This window comes from Bidens hawaiensis, unplaced genomic scaffold (genome assembly GCF_021521415.1).
Source record: "Bidens hawaiensis isolate Kalapana, Puna unplaced genomic scaffold, B.hawaiensis_p1.1 tig00014140_1, whole genome shotgun sequence".
NCBI lineage: Eukaryota > Viridiplantae > Streptophyta > Magnoliopsida > Asterales > Asteraceae > Bidens > Bidens hawaiensis.
Genome location: NW_027492217.1, coordinates 331,665 through 355,513, shown reverse-complemented (window position 1 = coordinate 355,513; position 23,849 = coordinate 331,665). Strand labels below are relative to the sequence as shown.

Here is a 23,849-nt window from a genome sequence, read left to right as displayed (position 1 = left end):
ATTCCAATAAGATGTTTGGTTACTGCATGGAAATACAATTAATGATTACTTTGCGTTGTTTGATAGGTAGGAAAAAAAGAAAAAAATAAAACTAAAATGGTAGTGAGTGGCGGGCGGTGGTGGGAGGTAGGTGGCGGTCGTGGCATTGGTGGGCGGTGATGGTGGCGGGTGGTGGTGGGGCGACGGAAGATAATGGTGGTTGGAGGTGGGTGGTGGTGGTGGTGTTGGGGGTGGGTGGTGGCAGTAACAGTGAAGGTGGCAGGCAGTGGTGGCAGTGGTGGTGGTGGGCGGTGGGTGGTGGTGGTGGTGAGGGGCATGGGCGATGGTTGATGTTGGCGGCAGACGGGTGGTGGTGGTGGGCGGCGGTTGGTGGCGGTAACAGCGGTGGTGGACGACAATGGTGTTGGTTGGTGGTGGCGGCAGCGGTGGTTGGTGGTGGTGGTGGGTGTTGATAGTGGTGGTGGTGTTGGGAGGGTGGTGGAGGTGATATAAGGTGAAGGAGGGAATGGAATGAAAAAAAACATGGGGTATGGATGGAATGAAATTGGGGTATTTTAGAAAGAATGGAATGGACTATGTAATGGGTCATTCCGTTCCTTTAATCAACCAAACACACTTTTCTTCATTTCCTCACAATGAGTCATTTCATTCCGCCCTCCATTCCTGCATACCAAACGCTACCTAATATTAGTAACAAAATTGAATAGTAAAAATTGCAAGTGTGGGAGAACTTGCCAATTAATATATGGGGGAATTACATATATCCTCTTATTAACTTATCTAGTTACATATATTACCAACTCTAAAACTTAAATTACATATATCCACTTTTGTTAATAAAATTACAAAATGACAAAACTGCCATTTTAATAAAATTAACTGTGCTCCAAACCTAACATTTATATGTTATGACTATGAAGGGGGTTAAGGTTTTGCAACTACAATCCAAATTTCATCATATAAGATCATGTATATAAGTTTAATTTCCTTTTTTTTCTCTTGGTTAACATTTACAACCCTTGAAATCTGACGGGGATCAGCATTGGAAATTTAGACAACCCACATGAAGTTTCTGTGCAGTCACGATGGCAGAAACATCCTCCCTCGCCCTTCCGACGACCAACTTATGCACCACGGCAAAACCTGCGTCGTTGGCGTTCCTTCTCTCTCGAACCCTAACATTTAAATAATCCCAACTATCACCTATTGGCAAATAACAGGCCCAACTTTGCACTTGGCTGGTGGCGGTCCTAACTAAAGGGGTATTTGTTTTTAACGGGCCGCGACTAACGGATGTTAATCCCGTTAGTGATTTGCTGACGTTGACCTTCTTCTCCGGCCGAAAACCGCCGGAAAACCGCAACTCGTCTCCATTCTCCCTAATATCGTTACACCGTCTCTCTCTCTATCTTTCCCATCATACGAAACCTAATCGACGTGTCGCCGTTGATGTCTCCGGCGAAGTCCACCCTCGTCAATTGTGCGTCATTCGAGGTAATTGACACTTCATTTGACTCGTTTTGACCCCGTTAACAAAAGCCATATGCTTATTTTGTAGATCGTGTGCATTGATTTCGAATTTTTGAAAATAAGATCGGGTTTGGTATCTAGGGATTGGCTATGGAAGAAGATGTCATGTACTTCATTTTCAAATTTCCGGTGTGTTTTGAAGAGGGAGGGAGACGGTGTGATGATATTAGGGAGAATGGAGGCGAGTTGCAGGTTTCCGGCCGGAGAAGAAGGTCAACGTCAGCAAATCACTAACAGGGTTAACATCCTTTAGTTGCGGCCCGTTAAAAACAAATACCCTTTTAGTTAGGATCGTCACCAGCCAAGTGCAAAATTGGGCATGTTATTTGCCAATAAGTGATAGTTGGGATTATTTAAGACCAATTTTCCTTCAATTTATTATCTGTTACAATTTTAAAATCAATATATTGTATATTTTAGGAAAATTTGGTTTTCAATTTATTTCAATATTTATTTTTTATATCAATTGCATTTTGATTACTGGATATGAATAATTTGACCGAACAAAAAGAATGGAATGACTTGATTTTGTAGTTTTTATATGTTTTTTTAACAAAATGGGCAGAATAGTTATTCTATAATTTATTTTTAATAAAATAAATTGAAATGGGTAAATTTGATATATTTTTAGTTTAAGAAGGGGATATATGTAATTACAAGTTTAGGGTTGGGTATCTTATCTTATCTTACAATACTAATAAAAGAAAATGTTAAAGCTTAGGTGTCAAACCTACATTTCACCTAATTCCTAATCTCTCATCTCATTCATTCTAGCTATTCATAGGTCATGGGTCAAACTATTTTGTCAAATGTATTATAACATAGTGTGAATTATATTTATTATTGAATCAAGTGTCATTTTCATACTAGGATAACTCTATAGAATAGTAATCAACTTTCAATATTGTTCCAATCAAGTCACTCAATCTTTTTATTGTTTCAATTAGGTCACTAATAGTGTTCCAATCCTAGGTTTTTTATCTATATAACAAGTTACCATGCCTACATGACATTTCATTTTTTTAATATGCTGACATGGAATTTATTTTATTAGTTTTTTAATTTTAGAATAATATATTCATGAAAAAAAGAGTGTTTGTGTGAACTATGAAGGATCGATCATTAATCCATTTAGCCATTTGGTCTAGTTCCTCAGACCTTCAACATAATCAGTATTTAGAGGCCCAGACTCCGGCGATCCCGACGACCGGAGACTACATGGACAATCATTACGGGACCATTCATCCGATTCAGGTCTCCTCTTTCTTCTCCTTCCTTGTTCCATGAATCACCATCTCAACTCGGCAAATCTTGCTCCATTGACTTCCTCGTCTATTCGGCGAAAATCTGCGGAACTAGTAGCAACACTGAACAAGATATGAGAGATGAATAGACTACTCCAGTTTGAGATCTAAAACCGGTATCCGATCCGAATCAACAAGATTTCAGATCGGACTCACCGGAAAAAACGAGATCTGAATTCGCTATGGTGTTAGGAAGGGATTTTTTTTTGAAATGGTGTATATTAGAAAAAAAATTAAGTTAGCGGGGAAGTAAAAAAAAAAAGGATTTTGGTGTATCCGCTATTAAGAATAGCGGATTAGGAGCAAAAATTTGTAGGAGCCGCTACTATCAGTAACGGATTACAAAAAAGACACCTAATCCGCTACTGTTAATAGCGGAATACGTTATACCTGTTACTATCCCAGTTAACAAACTAACTAACTCCACTAACCAAACTAACCTAACTATAAACAACCAAACTAACCCCACTAACCTATCCACAATTCTCTAACAGGAAGCTGCTTCTTCTTCTTCTCTCTTTCTCTCTCTTAAATGCAAGTTATTAAATTCTTCCAGCTCCTCACCACTGCTGCATTAGTTGCAGTGAGAGAAACCTAAAGTTTTTTTTTTTTGAATAAACATGAAGAATTTAATAACTTGCATTTAAGAGAGAGAGAAAGAGAGGAGAAGAAGAAGCTTACTGTTAGAGAATTGTTGTTAGGTTAGTTAGGTTAGTGAGGTTAGTTTGGTTGTTTATAGTTAGGTTTGTTTGGTTAGTGGGGTTAGTTGTTTGTTAACTAGGTTGGTAACGGGTATAACGTAATCCGCTATTAACAATAGTGGCTTAGGTGTGAACGGAATCTTTTTTGTAATCCGTCATTGATAGTAGCGGCTCATACAAATTTTTGCTCCTAATCCGCTATTCTCAATAGCGGATACACTAAAATCCTTTTTTTTTTACTTCCCCGTTAACCTAATTTTTTTTCTGATACACACCATTTCAAAAAAAAAAAATTGTTAGGAAGCCGGAATCTCGTTGATTGGGGTATAGTTGACCTTTAAACTAGCCCAAAGTGCTCATCTATTCTGTATCTCAGACGAGGTTACAGGTGATGCTAGATATCGTGACCTCCCCCCCCCCCCCCCCCCCCCCCCCGTGATTTGTTTTCTTGGTGGTGGTTTCAGATGATTTGGTCACCATTAGCGGTTTTTCTGAAGCTACGATCGGTAAAGATGAGGGAGAGGGGTTTTGAAGTTAAAAGACGACGGGTCACCAAAAATGGTGGATCGCCGGAAATGACGGTGTTGGCTGGAGATGATGGTGGTGACTCTGGTGAGAGGAGTTGACGACAAAAATAAAACCGACATGTCAGCATTTTTACATTTGACAATACCCGTGTAATACACGGGTTCAAAAGCTAGTATATGTGACTTAACAAGTTAGTAGGGGGATATATATAAATGCCCTTTTATACACATATAATAATGTTGGAGCATATATGCCAAAAATTAATTACAAAGAGTGTATGGATTGCCAGTGAGAGGAGATCACGACGTTCCCATATTTTGGTACTCAACGAGTGCAATGCCTTGTTATTATGACAAGAAGACATTAGAGCTAGCCCCACGTTGTTGTTATGTATGATCTCCAGGCGATGTATGTGTATACTTGTAATACTCACATTCTCGCGTGACTAATACATAGCAGTAGTCGGCCCTTTATATATTTCGCTCTATGTATTTTCTAGGGACACCATCATATTTACTTGGGCATTGGTATTGTATTGTCTATGATATTTCTCATATTAGGAAACAAGATTCTCATTTAATCACTTTTAGCAGTGGCGGACGCGACACGCAAATTGACTACCTTTTGATGAGGCAAGGAGACCGACGTTGGTGGAAGGACTGCAAAGTCATACCTGGGGAGGCAGTTGTGACTCAACATCGACTACTAGTGACAGATATAGCCTTCAGAAATAAGCTGACTGTTCGAGAGAAGAAAGGTACACCGAGAATTCGATGGGGAAACTTGAAGGACGAAAATCTCCTACTGTTTAAGGATAAACTCATACTGCATACGCGGGCTCGACTAAATGGGGACTCAACTCATATATGGAAAGCTATGGAGACAAAGATCATCCAAGTAGCAAAGGAGACTCTCGGGGTCACAACAGGAAAGACAAGTGGGCATAAGGAGTCTTGGTGGTGGAATGACGCAGTGCAAGACAAGATAAGGGACAAACAAGGATGTTTTAGGGAGCTAATGAGGTGCACGAATGAGGAGGAGCGAGTGGAATTGAGGGACAACTACAAAACGGCCAAGATAGAGGCGAAGAAGGCAGTGGCGGAAGCAAAGAAGGCGGCTTTTAAACGGATGTATGAAAGTCTAGAAACAAAAGAGGGGGAACATGCTATGTTTAAGATTGCCAAAGCCAGGGAGCGTAGAAGGCAAGATCTAGGACCAGTGAAGTTCATAAAGGATACAGATGGGCATGTACTGGTCAAGGAGCAGGACATCAAGCTAAGATGGCAAACCTACTTCCACAATCTTTTTAACAATGGGAGAGCTTACCAAGAAGAACATGACAACACAAACTTTCAACGACAACAATCGAATAACTGCTATTGTCGACGGATCACACGAGAAGAGGTGAAGGATGCACTTAGGAGGATGGGAAGGTCTAAGGCGGTTGGCCCAGACAACATACCAATCGAGGTGTGGAAGTGTCTGGGGGAGGAAGGAGTCATGTGGTTAACTACTATGTTCAATAGTATTCTCAAATCAGGTAAGATGCCAGACCAGTGGAGGAGCAGCGTTGTAGTTCCTATCTATAAGAACAAAGGAGACGCCCAATGTTGTGGTAACTACCGAGGAATCAAACTACTAAGTCATACTATGAAGCTATGGGAAAGAGTGATTGAGGGTAGACTTAGACGAGAAACTCAGGTTACGGTCAACCAATTTGGCTTCATGCCGGGGCGTTCCACCACAGAGGCAATACACCTTATAAGAAGATTAATGGAAAAGTATAGGGAGAAGAAGCGTGATCTACATATGGTGTTTATTGACCTAGAAAAGGCCTACGACAGTGTGCCACGACAGGTGCTCTGGGAGTGCTTGGAGGGTAGAAGAGTGCCCAGGAAATACATAGAGATAATTATTAAAAATGTATACCAGGAGTGAAACAAGTGTCCGTGCGCCAGTGGGGGATACTGATTTCTTTCCTGTAGAGGTAGGTCTTCACCAGGGGTCAGCGTTGAGCCCGTTTCTTTTTGCAGTAGTCTTGGATGAGTTGTCAAAGTCGATTCAGGGGACTCTCCCGTGGTGCATGATGTTCGCAGACGATATTGTGTTACTTGCTGAGAAAAAACAAGATCTAAACATGAGGCTTGAGGAGTGGCGAACAACCTTAGAGACAAAAGGTTTAAAGATTAGCCGATCTAAGACGGAGTACCTCCACTGTGATTTTGGTGGGATAAACGACAATGAAGACGCACAGATCACAATTGAAGGGCAGGTGGTCCCGCAGGTAACGAAGTTCAAGTATTTAGGATCATTTGTACAGAGCGATGGGGAATTAGACAGTGATGTGACCCACCGAGTTCAGGTAGGATGGTGTAGATGGAAAGCAGCCACATGTATATTGTGCGACAAGAGTTTCCCGACTAAACTAAAGGGAAAATTCTATAGTGTGGCAGTTAAACCTGCAATGCTATATGGAACAGATTGTTGGGCCATCAAGAGGCACAAGTGCGGAAGATGGAGGTAGCAGAAATGAGAATGCTACGTTGGATGTGTGGGCACACAAGGCTTGACCGAATAAGAAACGTTGTGTTTCGCGAGAGATTAGGGGTGGCGAACATAGCAGACAAGATAAGAGAGGGGAGATTGAGATGGTTTGGACATGTAAAGAGAAGACAGACGACGAATCCTGTTAGATCCGTAGAAAACATTACTATAGAGGGGAGGAGGGGTAGAGGACGACCGAAATTGACTTGGGATGAGAGGATTAGGCATGATTTGATAGACCTAAACCTCTCCGAGGACATGGTTGAGGATAGGAATTCGTGGAGAAGTAGAATTAAAGTTAAGGATTTTTAGAGAGAATTGAATACCTTAGGGCTTAGACTTAACTTATTTAGGTCACATACCATAATGGTATTTCCCTTACATATATTATTATTATTATAATTATTATTAGCTTTTATATAGCTGCTAAACTGTGATCTTATTATTAATATTATTATAATTAGTAGTAGTTTTTATATAACTGTTAGACTTTGATTTCCTTTATTTTGCTTCATACACATGTACTTAGAGCCGGGGGTCTCTCTGGAAGCCACCTCTTTATTCCTTTGGATAGAGGTACGGTGTGCCTACATCCCACCCTCCCCAGACCCTACTTACAGCTTTGCTGTCGGTGGGATTTTACTGGGCATGATTGATTGATTGATTTCTCATATTAGATTACATCCGTAGTGACTATACCTCTTACATTTATGGGGAAGGTCAGCGTACAAATGAAATTAGCGTACTAATTATGTAATTACTTTATGATGTAGTTACATAATTTAGTCTATTTGTATATATAATTACTTTACTTGATTCTTACGATTAGCAAATTAATTTCATTGTATTTAGTCCAAACCCTACATTTATGTTCACTACTTATTCTTTTTTTTTTCTTTTTCCTAATATGCGATAATTATGCTAATTTTGATACGCACGTTACTTTCATTGAATTCATTACACGTGTATTATTTTTATGTTTTTATACATATTATTTGATTCTTTATTTTAAGAGTAAAGTGTCATTTTTGTTCTTGTAGTTTGGCAAATAATGCGAATTTAGTCCAAAAGTTTATTTTTTGCATACGGACCCTCCACGTTTTTCAATTTTTGCCAATTACATCAAAATCACTAACCTCGTTAAATTTAATCGTTAAGTCAGGGGTAGACATGTCTTTCCACCATTTCTTTATTATATGAGCAAAGTGCCAAAATCGTCCATGAGGTTTGGTCATATTTGCGAATTTCGTCCAAAAATATTTTTTTTGCAAGTAGACCCTCGATTTTTCCCAACCGTTGCCAATTTCGTCCAAATTGTTAACTCGGTCTAAATTAAACGTTAACTTATAGGTGTTACTGTCCTTTTACATGTTTGTTTACATTATTATTATTATTATTATTATTATTATTATTATTATTATTTTAAAGTATGGCACTTTTACATGTTTGTTTACATTATTATTATTATTATGTTTGAATCCAATATAGTATGCGTTTGTTTATTCTTCTTTATTTTTAGTCATATAAGGGGTTTAGCTCAGCGTAATAATAATAACAATGTAAACAAATATGTAAAAGGACAGTAACACCCTTGAGTTAACGTTGAATTTGGACCGAGTTAACAAATTGGACGAAATTGGCAACAGCTGGGAAACATCAAGGGTCTATTTGCGAAAAAAATATTTTTGGACAAAATTCGCAAATATGACCAAACTTCAGGGACGATTTTGGCATTGTACTCATGTAATAAAGAAAGAGTGAAAAGACATGTCTACCCCTGAGTTAAGGATTCAATTTAACGGAGTTAGTGATTTGAATGTAATTGGCAAGAATTGAGAAACGTGGAGAGTCTAAATGCAAAAAATAAACTTTTTGGACTAAATTCACATTATTTGCCAAACCACAATGACAAAAATGACACTTTACTCTTATTTTAAAGTAATTGTCTATGTCATCGATGCTACTTTTATTTAACCATCTATTGAGCCTTGTATTTTAACCATCTATTGAGCCTTGTATAAGATACGTATATTGTTTTTTCGTAAGATAAAACAAGGATAAGTTAATGAAAAACTTCTACATTTTAAAATATATATAAATACTCATCAGTTTCAGATGAGCTTCTCCCAAGGACGTCTGGTAATAGAATATGCTGACTCGCTGTAATTAAGACTCCGCCTTTTGCTCCATCAGTGAAGCATATGAATTTCCTGGAATGTAGATAGACCAAAAGAGATACTGAAGGAATAATAATAGAAATTATAGTACCATTAGGAAAAGGGCGCTTAAGAGAACATCTCTACTAACGGGTGTTCTAAAATTTTATCAAGTTATTATTATTTTTTATTTTAATTTAAACGTTGAATCGCTTTCTTAATAATTAATATAACCATGAATCGTTATTTTATTTGTCTAATAATAATGACATGTAAACCCAATTATTAAGTTGAAACCCGACATTTGCAGGGGCGGATCTACCTTGAAGGTTGGGGGTGCACGGAAACCCCCTAGTTTCGAAATAGTAATGTAATGCTATATATAAATTCTGGAGTGCATCATCTTATAACTTTGAAGTGCACCCTCTAAACAATTTAAAAAGGTGGTGGAGTGGCTAAGTTATTGGTTGTTAACATTGAGGTCTTGAGTTCAATTCTTGTTAGTGATAATTCATTTTGATTTTCTACTTCTATGTTATTTCGAAGTGGGTATACTAGGTCCAGCGTAATGCTTTTCTTTTCTTAACTTTTATCTCATTTTCATGATAAAATTTATTTGTTTTTAACTTTTTATAGATAGTTATTTATTTAATAAGTTAATATTAATACTTTATGAAGTTTTGTTTTCTAGTTTGATTACAATCATTAGGTCATTTATTAGTTTAAATTATATATATGTTATTTTATTTCTAGTCTATGGTTAATTTTATTTTGTGTTTTATATAGTGATTATACGTTTATTTAAAATTAAGAAACCTATTTTATTTCACAAGGTGTTTTATTGATTGTTTTAATTTTACTTATTTGTGTTTCTAAGATTTAAGACCATTACTTCATCACTTGAACATTTAAGAGACGAGGAGGGTCCCGACCCCCTATTTTTTTTCTAGAAGTATAAATATAGCTCGTTTACTTTGAATAATGCTATGTTTTAATGTTTTCGGCTCCTAATTTAAATGTTCAAGTCCGCCTGCTATTGTATCGTATTTTATTATGTGATAAACTTTAACCTAATCGAACTGACCCGAACCGTCTAACCGGCCCGATTCTATAAAATTGAAACATCTAAAAAACAGTACACCCCCTTAAAAAAATGTGTGGATCCGCCACTGGAAATTTGTACAAAGCAAATACAAACAATTCGGGTAAAATGAATTATTGGGCGGTATATATGTTAATGAAGCTCTCAAAAGTGGTCCCACATTTTGTCACATGCATAAAACAACAAAAAAATAAAAAGCAATACACACTTCTAGAATAAATCATATGATGACAGTATAAAAGCGTTTATAATGAGTTGTCAAAACAGGCCACTGTATATTTTATCAACAATACTTCTGGTTCTGGATGAATGATCCAACACCATATACAGAGTTGCCAAAATAGACCCCTTATATTATCACTTCATACCCTTGGACTTTTCAAAAGCAAGTCAGTATTTATATGACCTACCTAATTTCAACAAGTAAAGTATTCTGTAAGCTTTATAACTTGTTTCAATCGTTGCCGGAAGGAAACTTCAAATCTCAGGTATATCTTCCCGCCAATCCGATTATTAAGCTATTACAGCTTTTTAGGTTATTAATTTCTAACTGGACGCGAATGTTTTGAGTTAAATCTGAAGTTAGTCGGTTGACTGTTGGTAATTTGATATTCATTAGGTCTTGACAGTGTCACAGTAGTGTGTACGGTTCGGTCGGTTGTTAGCCTCAACCAAACTAACCAATCGGTTTTCGGTTAATCTGTTAGGTTTATTCGGTAAATAACCAAAATTTAATTTTTAAATACACGATAAAGTGGTGGCATAAAACATGAAATGGAGGTATAAAAGCTGGAAATATGTGAAAATATGAATAGTTCGGTTAATTTCAGTTAACCGAAGGTACACAAAGTAACCAATAACTGAATTTCGGTTATTTCAGTTATTGGTTAATTTTGGTTTGGTTTCGTCGGTTTTTGGCTCGGTTATTGCTCACCAGCAGGGTTTTAGTTTAGGTTAAACCGTTGAATTTGTGCGTAGTGTAGTTTATTATTGTTCTGTGATGATTTATATACTGAGATTTGTAATTTAGGACTAGAGTTCTAATCGATTTGTTTGTTTTTTTTCTTGAAATGCATATCGGTAGCAATTTGCTGTTGATAACGTCTACTGATCAGTCAGTTTGGATTGAGAATGTGTAAATAATTTAGCACTGAAGTTCCAATCAGGATGTAGATGGTTATGAATTATGATATGCAGATTTTTGCAGTGTTATCGGTTTTTGTCTTGAATTTGTTATTTAGACTGTTAATGTGCTGTTTTTTTCGAGGTTGTGTTCTGCTTGGTTATGTGAATTGTGCTAACTGTTTTCTTTTGTTTTTCAGGATAAACCTACTGCAGTTGCTTTTTTAAACATCTAAATGGGGCTTTGCTGCTCGTCGGTGAGTTTTCCTTGTACCAAAGAACTAAACATTTTCTCAACTGTTTGTTCCTTAATCAGTTAACCAGTTGTTCAGTTAATAACGATTTTTAAGAGAAATCATGATCATGATGATTTGCTTCCATGGTTGAGTGGAAGATGTGTATTTTGGGTCATCTAAGATCTCAGATGTTATATGTGAATAACAAAGATATAACTTTTAGCCCCATAGATTCATGAAAAACTTGAAAATCAATGTGAAACTTTGACTTGACTTTGACTTGTAATTTGAGGTCCTTTGATAATTTTAGCACAGAAAATGTTTAGTTGTTTAGTATTAGATGGCAGACAATTTGTGTAAATATGCTTATTATATAATCCCTCTTTCATTCAAGGTTTGTAGTAAACTATTACACCATGAGCTTACTTGCTGCTTCACAAAACAGCGTCCAACTTGTGCCAGTTGACTGCTGTTTTGTGAAGCAGCAAGTAAGCTCATGGTGTAATAGTTTACTACAAACCTTGAATGAAAGAGGAATTATGTAATAAGCATAGTTACACAAACTGTCCTCCATCTAATACTAAACATTATTTGTGCTAAAATTATCAAAAAACCTCAAAATTACAAGTCAAAGTCTGATATGAATCACAAGTCAAAATCATCAGTAGGGTAGGGTTATCTTATCTACATCTTCAGAGTGTAAAATTTTCTCTAGTTAAGTGCTTATTCTTGGTCACCTCTAAAAGTAAGTCAAATGTTTTACTCTTTACAAATAATCTGATCAAAAGACCAGATTACAAAATTATTATTAATTTCTTATTCCTAGATTTTATAGAAGAAAGATTCAGGAGGTTTTACACTTTTACAAGTGTATCCGAATCGCAGTATTGACAAACTGCTTATATATTAAAGTCATAGGGATTTGAAGGTAGAACTCTGAAGATATTTTCTACAAGCTTTTAGGCTTGTAAACGTACTGCATGAGCGCACGAATACGAACGGAGCTTGCTCATGTTTGCTTGTTAACTTTAGCTGAGCAAATGATCAAACAGAAACAATTAAACGAACTGGTTTCTCTTGCTCCTATTCGTTTGTTAAGAAAATTGGCATGTTTGTGTTTGTTGTTGTTTCGTCGTTAACGGTATAAACGAATGGTTCACAAACGTAAATGAACAAACAGAACTGAACATAGATGAACGAACCTAGGTTAGTGAAGGTTAACGAGATCAAAATCAAAATGACGTACTAAGATATCAAGAAAAATAGATTAGTAGTTTAGAACCAATATCGGATTTCAAATAAGCGTAAACGAATTTAACTAAAAGAATGTAAACAACATTTGCGAATGAGACATGTGTTCATGTTCGTTTGTTTAGCTGATGAACAAAGCTTTTTGTTGATGTTTGTTTTTTTATTATATAAACTAACATAAACGAACTTCCTGCCAAACAGTTAACGAACTGTTAATGTTCAGTTCGTTTACATGCCTACATGTGATTCTGGTTGCAGCACTATGGCCATTAACATTTTCATTATGGTCCGTTTTATATGATGTGAGAAGTAAACATGTAGTCATTGATCCCATCTATTCTATGTGATGTGAATAAGAACTAAGATGAACCCACAAAAAGAACATGCAGGATTGTTACAACTTATAACCAAATACAACCTTAGTTTTTGAATTGACCATGTAATTTGGCACTTGTAGCCTCGTGCCGATGAAGAAGAGACCAACATTCATACTAAGTTTGATGGCGGTAATGTGACTCTCATCACCACCAAAAATGCTTGGGACCAAAAGCTATCAGAAGCAAAGGCACAAGGCAAAATAGTAAGCCAGTAAACCATATATTAACTAACTCATTTCTACATTATAATGTAAAAGTTATATTTATTTTGTATGTTTAATAATAATAGGTGATTGGCAACTTTAGTGCATCTTGGTGTGGTCCATGCAAGTCAATGACACCACACTACATTGAGTTATCAGAGAAGTATCCTTCACTTATGTTTTTGACCGTAGACGTCGATGAATTAAAGGTAAGAGTTACACTACTTATATACATTACAGTGAAATGAACATTCTATCCTTGGTTTTGAAAGTGATACAATTTGATATGGATACAGGAGTTTAGCACTCAAATGGATGTAAAGGCTACTCCAACATTCTTCTTCTTTAAAGATGGCCAACAATTTGATAAACTTGTGGGAGCAAACAAGCCTGAATTGCAGAAAAAAATAACCTCCATTGTTGATTCACAATAAGTTACCATAACCATAAACTGTGTGTTTCATGGTTGATGTTACATTCAACATATTTGCTTTATTAAATGTGGCCTGTTGTATTTTATTCGTATGAGTGAGAGTTTTTAGAGGGTAAGATTGTTTGTTAACTTATAATGCATAAGTTGTAATGAATTAAATTCCAAATCATCAGATGATCAATGCATTTTCTAGTACAACCCATGCGAAAGACATCGCTCTGGCGTCTGAATAATACGTGTTGACTATTACATTTACGTGTTTGGATTTGGTCTAAAAGGTTTAGGATTAAATGTGCTTAGCTAAAAGGGTTGGTCTTAGGTTAATCTCATGGGTTGGTGGGTTAACTTGCTTATTTTAATAATTTTTTTTATAGAATAATTCGAGTGAAGACTTGACTAATTTGTTAAAAGTAATAACTTTCAGGTTAAGAGATCGTGTTTATGCCAGCACGGGGATATATGCCCGATATTATTTTGAGATTGTGTCATATATTTTTGTTTTTGAATGCCATTTTTTAAAGGTAATTTTATATTCAAGATTGAACGACTTTCTACCAAGAGATCTAAGACTCTAAGTCTCTACCACCGGCCAACTACTCAAGTGGGATCATGTCATGTTTGAACATGTGAATTGTAAGAATGACCACAGCTCCATTAACTATGGCTCTATCTATCAACCAACAAACAACTAGCTTTCGTAATTTTTATTAAATTTAAAGTAAATTAAACAAAATAAAAAGATGGGGACTTTTTCCAACATCTCTATAGTTAGATAGCCTATTTATAACCTTTTATGAATTAGTGACTAGTAAGTCTATTCCTGAAACTGGTTAGTTAAATATATGATAAATTAAAAGAAATTAAATAATAAAAAGTATTCGAAAAAGAAATAAACAAAAGGTTTAAGAAAACTTTGAAAAAAGGTTTGGAGGCTTTGTGCAAATCAAGAAACCTATGAGGCTAAATTCTAAATAAAAGGAAAAAACTTGAGTTCTCTTATGCAAATCATGAAACCTACGTGGCAATTTTCTAAAGCCAATAAAATTTATTGTTATTTATGGTTTCTAATTTTCTATATTTAATGGTTAATGACGACAAATGAGTAAAGAATAGTTGGAAATTAATACTAAAAGGGTTTTGGCGGTATTTAAGGGCGAAGCTTACTGAGGACCTGGGACCCTGACCCCCTCTCCTCCTTTGTTTTTCTTCAGTAATGTAAATTTACCAGCAAAAGAAACATCAAATTATGAAGAAATTTTCAAATATATAAAAACCAAAAAGTCAAAAAACAATTCAACTTTTCCTTTTGGTGGGTTGATGTTATGAAAAAAGATTAAGTGCTCCTTTCAACTTTTATATTTCAAGAAAGCTTGAAATAAAATAAAACAAATAGATTTGTGATTTTAACTTTTCAAGGTAAATGATCGTGTAACTCATTGTAAGGTAAGAGATCTTTCTCTAACTATTGATTGTAAATTGAAAAACGTGTTGGACTTGATAGTTTTGTTTAACCTCGGTATCGAAAGAAATCTTTTAGTATTTGTTGTGGTCTATGTTAACCTAAACCACGTATTATTATATTAATATAAAAAGTGTATAAAACGGGCATTAGTTGTATCAAATTAAATACTTTAAAATGCCTTTTTTATGAATTATATTGTTTTTATTATTTAATATGTGTAAGACACCGGTAATTTATAACCTAGTTTACAATAATAAAAAACAAAAGAAAGCAATAATATATTACACCTTCTAAGTAATGAAAATAATATTTTTTTACTCTAACCTTAAAATTCTATTTATTTTTTCATAGATACAGGCCCAACTATATATCCAACATACACTCAAGATAGGCCCCACATCTTAAATGCAGCATGATTTCCAAATAAAAATTGTTTTCTCGTATGCTGATCTCATAGCCGACCATCATCTAATTCATATATTCATATTACATAATAGCGGTCTAAATGCAGCAGCCATTTTCGAAGAAGAAGTAGAAGGGAAGAGCAAACCGATGAATTCAAACTTGTTAGACGATTCCATGATCAGGTAAAATCATATAATATATTATTGTATTGTTTGGGGTAGTTTCAAACAATAGTTAAAAAAATTATATCATTCTATATATGATTTTGATGTTAAAAGAAACTTGATGTAATGATATGATGATATTTATGTAATTGAGGTTCTAATAAGAAGCTAAATATTTATAAAATAAAAAAAACGTAAAAAGTAATTTAATTTATTAAATTTGGAATTTAAGTTCATAATTGTATACATTTGTGTGGATTTTATAAACTTTGTGAATGCAATATTTTCTTGTTCCTTGCAATTATAGGTGTTTAAATTTCGTGCTCTATGTGTATTTGTATTTTCTTTCTTGTAAGATAGTTGTTTACTCCTTTCATCCCCAAATGGATTGCCTATTTCATCACTCTCACTCAAACATGGAGAAGCCTTTGAAGTAACAGGAAAAGTATCCCTAAAGACACATTAATACATGCTACCGAATTTTCAACTTTGATATGATGACATCTGATGATGTGTTTATGGTATGGTTTTAACGGTTATGAACTTGAATAGTGATTCAAATCATTAGTAAAACTCTTAAATCTGAAATCAAAACTTTGAAGATAAGAAATCAAATCAAAGTAAAAAATTATTGTCATTTGGTTTTATTTATTGGCTTAATCACTTTGATTACCTATTCTTAAACATAATCATGGTTTAGGGATTTCATTTTGGTATGGTTTCGGTTTTCTTGGTATAAATATTTTTTCAGTCGAAACTGAAAACCAAATTCAGAGTTGGCAAAATCAAACAGTTCGCTTTAGGTTTAAACTGAAAAACACAAATTTTAACAAGGAGTGTGTTAATCGGTTTGAATTTCGCTTTCTCAGTTTTGTAACGGCCTAATTTGTACAAAACCCTACAAATAGTAAACTCTACTGAATAAAAACCAAATATATAATTCACTTTGGCTTTAAATACTTTACCATTAGTCTAACACTTCAGTTATCACCTTTTCTCTTTCTCTAAATCACTTGACAAAGATATACAACCAATATCTTTTATAGTTAATTCACATTACAAAGATTGCTTAAAAACATGACTCAGTGTTTGTGTGTGTGAGATAGCACCAAACCCATAACACCATCTTACATTACATATCATATACACATCTTAGCTTTGAAGGTAGCAAAATGGTTTCCTCTCCCACACTTTTCTTGATCATCATCCCATCATCCCAATCACATCAAACCATCTTATTATTATTATTATTATTATTATTATTATTATTATTATTATTATTATTATTATTATATATACATTTGAATTTGATCCATCATAAACTCATTCACAATCCAAACAATCCAAACAAAACATCAAATGAATACCCACAAAACCATATTGTTGTTGGTTATTCTTTTAGTTTACAACTTGCACAACAACATTTTGATAAACTGTCTAAATGAAGACCATGTCTATAAACATAGGTACCATAAAAGCAAAAGTCAAGGAAAATTTATTAATATGACTATTGACATTGTGGTTTTCTTTTGCAGGATGGATGATGATGTGGGTGAGATGGATGATGAACCATGGACACTGGTGCAGAAAAATGGGAACCAGTTTGTGGTGAATGACCAACCGTTTTATGTCAACGGGTTCAACACTTACTGGTTAATGACATTTGCTGTGGACGCTTCGACTCGTGGGAAAGTCACTGAGTTGTTTCAACAAGCATCCGGTGTGGGAATGACCGTGTGCCGAACATGGGCTTTCAATGATGGCCAATGGCGCGCGCTTCAGAAGAAACCTTCTGTTTATGATGAAGATGTTTTCAAGGTTCTTTCTTTATATTATACTAGTTTGAGACCCGCGTATTATATGGGTAATTAATTAAAATACATATTTAATAATACTCGATATACAATAAATAATAAGCCTATCGAACACCAACGTTTTTTTATATAATAAAATAAGAGATAATTATAATTTTCAAATATTTGCAAAAAAAAACATAGGAAGTAAATATTAAAGCAACAATTTTTGAAACATAAATGTTAGGAATGGTAAATATTATTATTATTATTATTATTATTATTATTATTATTATTATTATTATTATTATTATGTGCATGTGTATGTATATGATCATGTATTTGAGTGATGATTACAGGCTTTGGATTTTGTGGTGAGTGAAGCAAGGAGGTTCAAGATCAGGCTAATACTGTCATTGACCAATAATTGGGATTCTTATGGTGGGAAGCCTCAATATGTGAGGTGGGGGAATGAAGCTGGCTTGAATTTGACCAATGAGGATGATTTCTTCACTCACCCAACTCTTCAAAATTACTATAAGGCCCATGTTAAGGCAAGTTTCTAAATTTTACTCATTCACTGGATCATGGATACTGGGATGCTCAAAAAGTTCGTAACTTGTTTGAAAAAATCTCATTTGTAAACAAGTTGAGCTGAGCTAAGCTGAGCCGGAGCGGAGGTTGGTCCGGCTTGGCTCGCAACTCGCTTGTTACATAGGGGAAGATTCATTAGAAAAGACTAAATTATTGCAAGAACAAAAAGAGCAAACATAAATTATTTAATGTTTTCTATCATGGTTAAACTAAATTATTCATACTTTTCTTTTCTTGATTATTTTCATTTTTACACATTAGGTTTTTAAAAGAATTTTGTTTATATATATTTTAAAATTTTTAAAATTGAAAAAAGAAATACTGATTTTTTTGTTTCTTCTACAAGTGACCTGTTATTTTAGACAAATAAGTAATGTCTATTTACTGTTTTAACATCAATGATGAACAAGTTTAATATTATTAAAGTCAGTGGTGTTCGTATTTATGTTCTTTTTATGCATTAAGCATATGTTAAAAATTTTAAAGACTATAAAAATAAACGAGCTAGCTCAAGCTGTTCACGACCCAAGCTCGAGCTCAACATTTCAGCCCATCAAGATAAACGAGCTGAGCCCGTTCACAAACTGGCTAGGCTTGTTTATAACCCTGCATGGATAATATCATAAATATTTTTCAAATTGTTTTTTTGGTTATTTAGACTGTGCTGAATAGAGTGAACACAATAACCAACACAACATACAAAGATGATCCAACTATATTCGCTTGGGAGTTAATGAATGAAGCTAGATGTCCATCAGATCCTTCAGGAGATAAACTACAGGAATGGATTGAAGAAATGGCGTATTATGTCAAAACCATTGACCCAAAACATCTAGTGGAGATCGGTCTTGAAGGATTTTACGGTCCTTCAACACCTAACAAGATACCATATAATCCGAATCCCGCTTGTCAACAGGTGGGAACCGATTTTATCAGAAACCATCAAGCGCTGGGCATTGACTTTGCTTCGGTTCATATTTACGCTGACTCTTGGTAAGTCAACTCAAAAGTTAAAAAGCTCTCTAGATAACAAACAAGATGTTCTATAGGCCTCTAAAACGAACTTAATGTTTAGTGAACATTTTGTGAACCGTTCGGCTGGAAGTTTGTTTATTTTTTAAATGAATGAACATGAACAAAAAGTTTTCTTCATTTAGTTAAACAAACGAACATTAACACGTTGCTCGTTCATTCATTTATGGTCATGAGCGTTCATTTATGTTGGATGGTTTACATTTGTTTAAGTTCATTTATTTACGTTCTTAACATATTCATCAAATATATTTGGCCCTTTACAACTTATTATCATTTTAATAACTTTTTAGGCTTAACGCATTGTTCTTCACATCACTTTTAACTAGTTTTAGCACAGTTACGGTCTGTTCTTTATACTGTTAACAAACGAACATAAACAAGCACGAACATGTTTGTTTTCTTAATGAACGAACATGAAACCCTGTTCTTTTAGTTATTCATGTTCGATCCTTTATTCAGCTAAACTTAAGCGAACAAACACAAACATACTCTATTCATGTGCATTCAGTTCGTTTACAAGCCTAATGTTCTAGTCATCATATCATTCAGCTTATATAATATATGTATTTTTGAAGGATTTCACCACCAATAACCGACGCGCATATCACATTCACGAGATCATGGATGCAATCACACATTGATGATGCAGAGAAATATTTAGGGATGCCAGTGATCTTCAGTGAGTTTGGTGTATCTACAAAAGACCCCGGTTACAATGCATCATTTAGGGACAGCATGATAAGCACAGTGTACAACACTCTATTGGATTCAGCAAGAAAAGGAGGGAGTGGAAGTGGCACTCTTTTATGGCAAGTGTTTCCTGATGGAACCGAATATATGGACGATGGGTACGCCATTATTCTCTCTAAATCGCCTTCCACTTCTAATATTATATCGAGACACTCGACGAGGCTTACGCTTTTCAACTCGTTGTGTAAATGGAAATGCCGTTGGGGCTGTAAGAAGCGGCACGGGCTTGATGAGTCCCACTACCATGATGAGCTTTAAAGAAAGAAAACAAGGACTCAGCTTGCAGATGTGTATATAACATACAGAGATATACATATGCATATGTGTGCTACTTTGTGGATGTTTTTACATAATAATACTGATGTTTGATAGATTATAGTGTGGTGTTCATCTGATATAATTATGATTTATGACTCCAAAACTAGGTGATTATACACAATAAAAAAAATAGGGGTGTGAATGAGCCGCCAGCTTGTGACCTACTTAAGATTAGCTCGCTAAAAGCTCAAATAGAGTGAGCTTAAACAAGCCGAGCCTAAAATAAGTTTGTTTAATAAATGAACCTTAGTCCAAGCTCGGGCTTCGCTAATCAGTTTGAGCTAGCAAGCCTACACATGGATATTGTTTATATAATTTTTATTTGATATATATTTTATATAATGACTATTAATATATATCAAATTATGATAAAAAAATATACAAATTTTAATTATAAATATATAAAAAGTAATTAAAATTGTAAATAAATTAATTAATTAATAATTAATAATAAACAAGCCAAACCCGACCTTAGGCAAGCTTGGTAAAATTATTATAAAAGTAGCTATGTAATATATATTATTTCAACTATTATTATAAAAATTTAGTTTTAAGAATGTTTATGAATTAATTAATAAATAATAAACAAGCTTTGCTCGAGCTTAAAAAAACCATTCACGAGCTGAGCTAAAGCTTGAAACAAGCCACGCTTGGAAAGCCCAGGCTCGGCTCGTTTACACCTGTAATGGAAATCACATTCTTCTATGCAATTGTGTAGACATTAGCTAGAAATAACCATAAAGCCTAAACATAAAAGAAGTTGGGTAGTAATTAAACACATTATAATCCAGAATCCACAATCAGAACACATCATCAAAATAATGTAAAACAAAGTAAAAAGTAACCAACATGACAATGAAATAAAAAAAGTTTCACAATAAAAATCCATAAAACACTCAGAAACAGTTAGCAGACCGGGCTGTTTCTCCTGAGAAACGAGGCTGCGGGCTTAACGTAAGTAAACCCTTGAAAAAGATTAGCAGCAGCATCCGGGCTGGACACAGGGGAATCCAACAGGGGCATATCGGTCCACCTTTTATCAAAATTAGCAATGCATTGGATTCCTGCAACTTCGGGCCTAAAACTGGGCTTGATTTCTCGAGCATCTAACTTTTTCCAGTTAATGGGCTTGAACCATTTGTGATGCTTTATCTCATCACTTCCCGTTGGCCCGTTTCCAAGCCTCTTGCTTGGATCCTTTTGCAGCAACTACAAAGAGAAGTATGTCGATTTTAGTGGTCAAAGTCAAACTAAATGTCATTAGTAAAACGGTAAAAAGAAAATTACTAACCCTTTTCAGTAAACAGTGTGCTTCGCTTGTTAAAAATGCAGGTAGCTTTAATTTATCCTTAGTTATCTTTTTCTGTATTTTTTCTCGGTTGCCTCCATGAAATGGTGGCTGTTCAAGAAGCAACATTTAATAAGTGAGAAACATCATTTATTAGTTTTTTCAGTAAAACTAACTGGTAACGAAAATGACATTATAATAACTTGTTTACCTGTCCTGTGAGCATCTCAAACAACAAGATTCCAACACTCCACCAATCAGCAGCCTTATCATGTCCCTTACCAAGAATAATCTCAGGTGACATGTATTCTACCGTCCCACACAACGAATTTGATCTTGTATTTTCGTCAAATTCTTTTGCCAGCCCAAAGTCGGTAAGCAAAGCCTGAGAAAATGAGCACATGTTAATAGGTTATATTTGGATTCACAGGTCAGTTTTGGCTAAAGGCAAAAGCTCAGTTTTTGGTTTTTAAAAACCATTAGGCATCGCTTTATCATTTGGGCTTGAAAATTTTGGACCAAATAGCATGGCTCAATATGATGAATTTGAGTCTGTAAATGAAGCAAACTTCAGTGAACCGTTCAGTAGGGAGTTTGGTTATGTTCACTTACTTAATAAACAAATGAGCATGAACAAAAGTTCTTGTTCAAGTTAAACAACGAACATGAACACATGCCCTTACACTTGTTCATTAATCATTTATATACGTTCGTTCATTTACGCTCGTTAGTTTAGGTTTGTTTAATTTTCGTTTATATATTCATTTTAATCTCCAGGTCCATACTCCATTCTAGTTAACTAGTTAAGTCTATTTTATGAAACTAAAATATAACCCACTACAATTTAGTCTACATGAACATGCCCCCCTTTCGTGTCTGTTTGGTTTGTTCACAGGCCTAACTTTGGGTCGAAGAATGGCCCAAAACAGTGAATATGGGCCTGAAACTTTCGAGCTATGATAATATTATTAAAATATGTTTTGAGTACATACATGGCCATCCACATCAAGCAGAATATTTTCGGGCTTAAGATCCCTATGCATTATGCCATTAGCATGAAGGTGAGAAACAGCTGAAACCATCTCTGCGGTATAGATACGGGCCAGATCCTCTCTGAAAGCATGACCAATGTTACCATAATTAGTATTGAGTCTCCGAGATTTTAATGATTAAAAAAAAATAGAAAAATGAATAAATAACTCACCGAAACAGCCCGTGGTGATAGAGTTGGAAAAACAGATGTCCTCCATTCACAAAGTCCAAAACAAGGTAAAGTCTGTATTTTGTCTGCAAACACAAAGGTAAATAAATATGTTATTACACGAAAAATATGAAAACACCAAAATGGGTAGTTTAGACTTTAGAATAAGAAGTACCTGGAAAGAGTATCTGAGCTGGACTATAAACGGATGGTCAATCTTGGTCAAAATATCCCTCTCAGCTTTCATATACTCAGCATGATTCTTCTCCACAATTTTATCTTTCCTCACAACCTTCATTGCATATATTTCCATATTATCTTTCTTTCTAACTTGATAAACTTTCCCGAACGCCCCCTGGCCCACAACTTTCATAACCTCAAAATCCTCAATCCCAACACTCTGCACCTTCTCACGGTTTTCCTCAAATCCTTCAATTGCCACATCATTAAAATCCTCCAATTCCTCTGTTTCACATATAGTCAGCTTCTTTAGGTTTAGCAAGTGGCTGACACGTGGCGTGGGGCCCACTAAAGAATGTGACCGGTTGCAGATGACCACCGGATCATCATACATAGTTTCGTTTGTAATTTCAGAAGTTCTGTGAGCTGGCAGAGGGCCAAAAGTATCAGAAAAGTCGAGTTCGATGCTGTCTGACGTGGCATCTGGAGGGTTCAAAGGGAGGTGTAAATAGTTCTTGGATGGTTTGAATGTTTTGTCTTCCATCAAAGCGGTTAATTGAGAGAAAACCATGATGGAAATATTAATTACTTGCCTAGAAAATTTATTACTATGGATGGAATGACACCAAGATTCGAGCGGATGAAAGACTTCTACCAATGGCCTTAATTAGAAGAAAGTTTAGGTAAACAATTGGGTTCTTGAAGTTTGAGAAAATGCAAACGAAGGTTGAGTAACTTGAGTTGTTCTTGTTTCCCGAGTTACAGGAAACGTTTGATGCCACGCGGGTTTTTGAATTCATGAAGATTTGTCGTCAATTCTGTTTACATGAAACAAGATTAGTAAGTCTAAATCAGTAATTATTTCTAATCATGTGATTAATAAGTCTAAATAAGTAATTACTTCACAAAGTATCAACTTTTTTCTGTTAAGTCATATAACGAACAAACACGAGTTGGCATATACAACCATTGATGAAAATTGCAGTCCTTATTGATACCACAAAAAGGCCAGCCTTTGATTTGACTATTCAAAAATTGCACCTTTCAAATATGCATTGTTACGTACTTATTATGTTATAGTTATAGTATTAGATTGTTCAATGGTTCTATTTATAGAAAGCAGTGATCCTTCAATTCAGAAACTAAAATTTCTTGTGCCTTTGAGGATCAGA

At 35.0% G+C, this 23,849-nt stretch overlaps 3 protein-coding genes across 3 annotated transcripts; 2 read left to right on the top strand and 1 right to left on the bottom strand.

The window, feature by feature from the left end:
• Positions 1-10,335: 10,335 nt before the first annotated feature.
• LOC143545996 (thioredoxin H-type-like) lies at positions 10,336-13,577 on the top strand. Its single transcript, XM_077037755.1, has 5 exons — positions 10,336-10,353; positions 11,188-11,244; positions 12,932-13,054; positions 13,141-13,263; positions 13,351-13,577. The coding sequence occupies exons 2-5, from the start codon at positions 11,224-11,226 to the stop codon at positions 13,486-13,488; spliced, it is 405 nt and encodes a 134-aa protein (XP_076893870.1). The 5' UTR covers positions 10,336-10,353; positions 11,188-11,223; the 3' UTR covers positions 13,489-13,577.
• A 3,272-nt stretch (positions 13,578-16,849) lies between these two features.
• Positions 16,850-20,014, top strand: LOC143545997 (mannan endo-1,4-beta-mannosidase 6-like). The gene is made up of 4 exons (XM_077037756.1): positions 16,850-17,336; positions 17,671-17,865; positions 18,564-18,898; positions 19,516-20,014. Exons 1-4 carry the CDS (start codon positions 16,878-16,880, stop codon positions 19,946-19,948), a joined length of 1,422 nt encoding a protein of 473 aa, XP_076893871.1. The 5' UTR covers positions 16,850-16,877; the 3' UTR covers positions 19,949-20,014.
• Positions 20,015-20,789: 775 nt separating this feature from the next.
• On the bottom strand, positions 20,790-23,556 carry LOC143545995 (serine/threonine-protein kinase AtPK2/AtPK19-like). Its single transcript, XM_077037754.1, has 6 exons — positions 22,673-23,556; positions 22,501-22,583; positions 22,289-22,409; positions 21,508-21,681; positions 21,300-21,407; positions 20,790-21,217 (listed from the first exon to the last, which is right to left on the bottom strand). Exons 1-6 carry the CDS (start codon positions 23,246-23,248, stop codon positions 20,915-20,917), a joined length of 1,365 nt encoding a protein of 454 aa, XP_076893869.1. The 5' UTR covers positions 23,249-23,556; the 3' UTR covers positions 20,790-20,914.
• Positions 23,557-23,849: the final 293 nt, after the last annotated feature.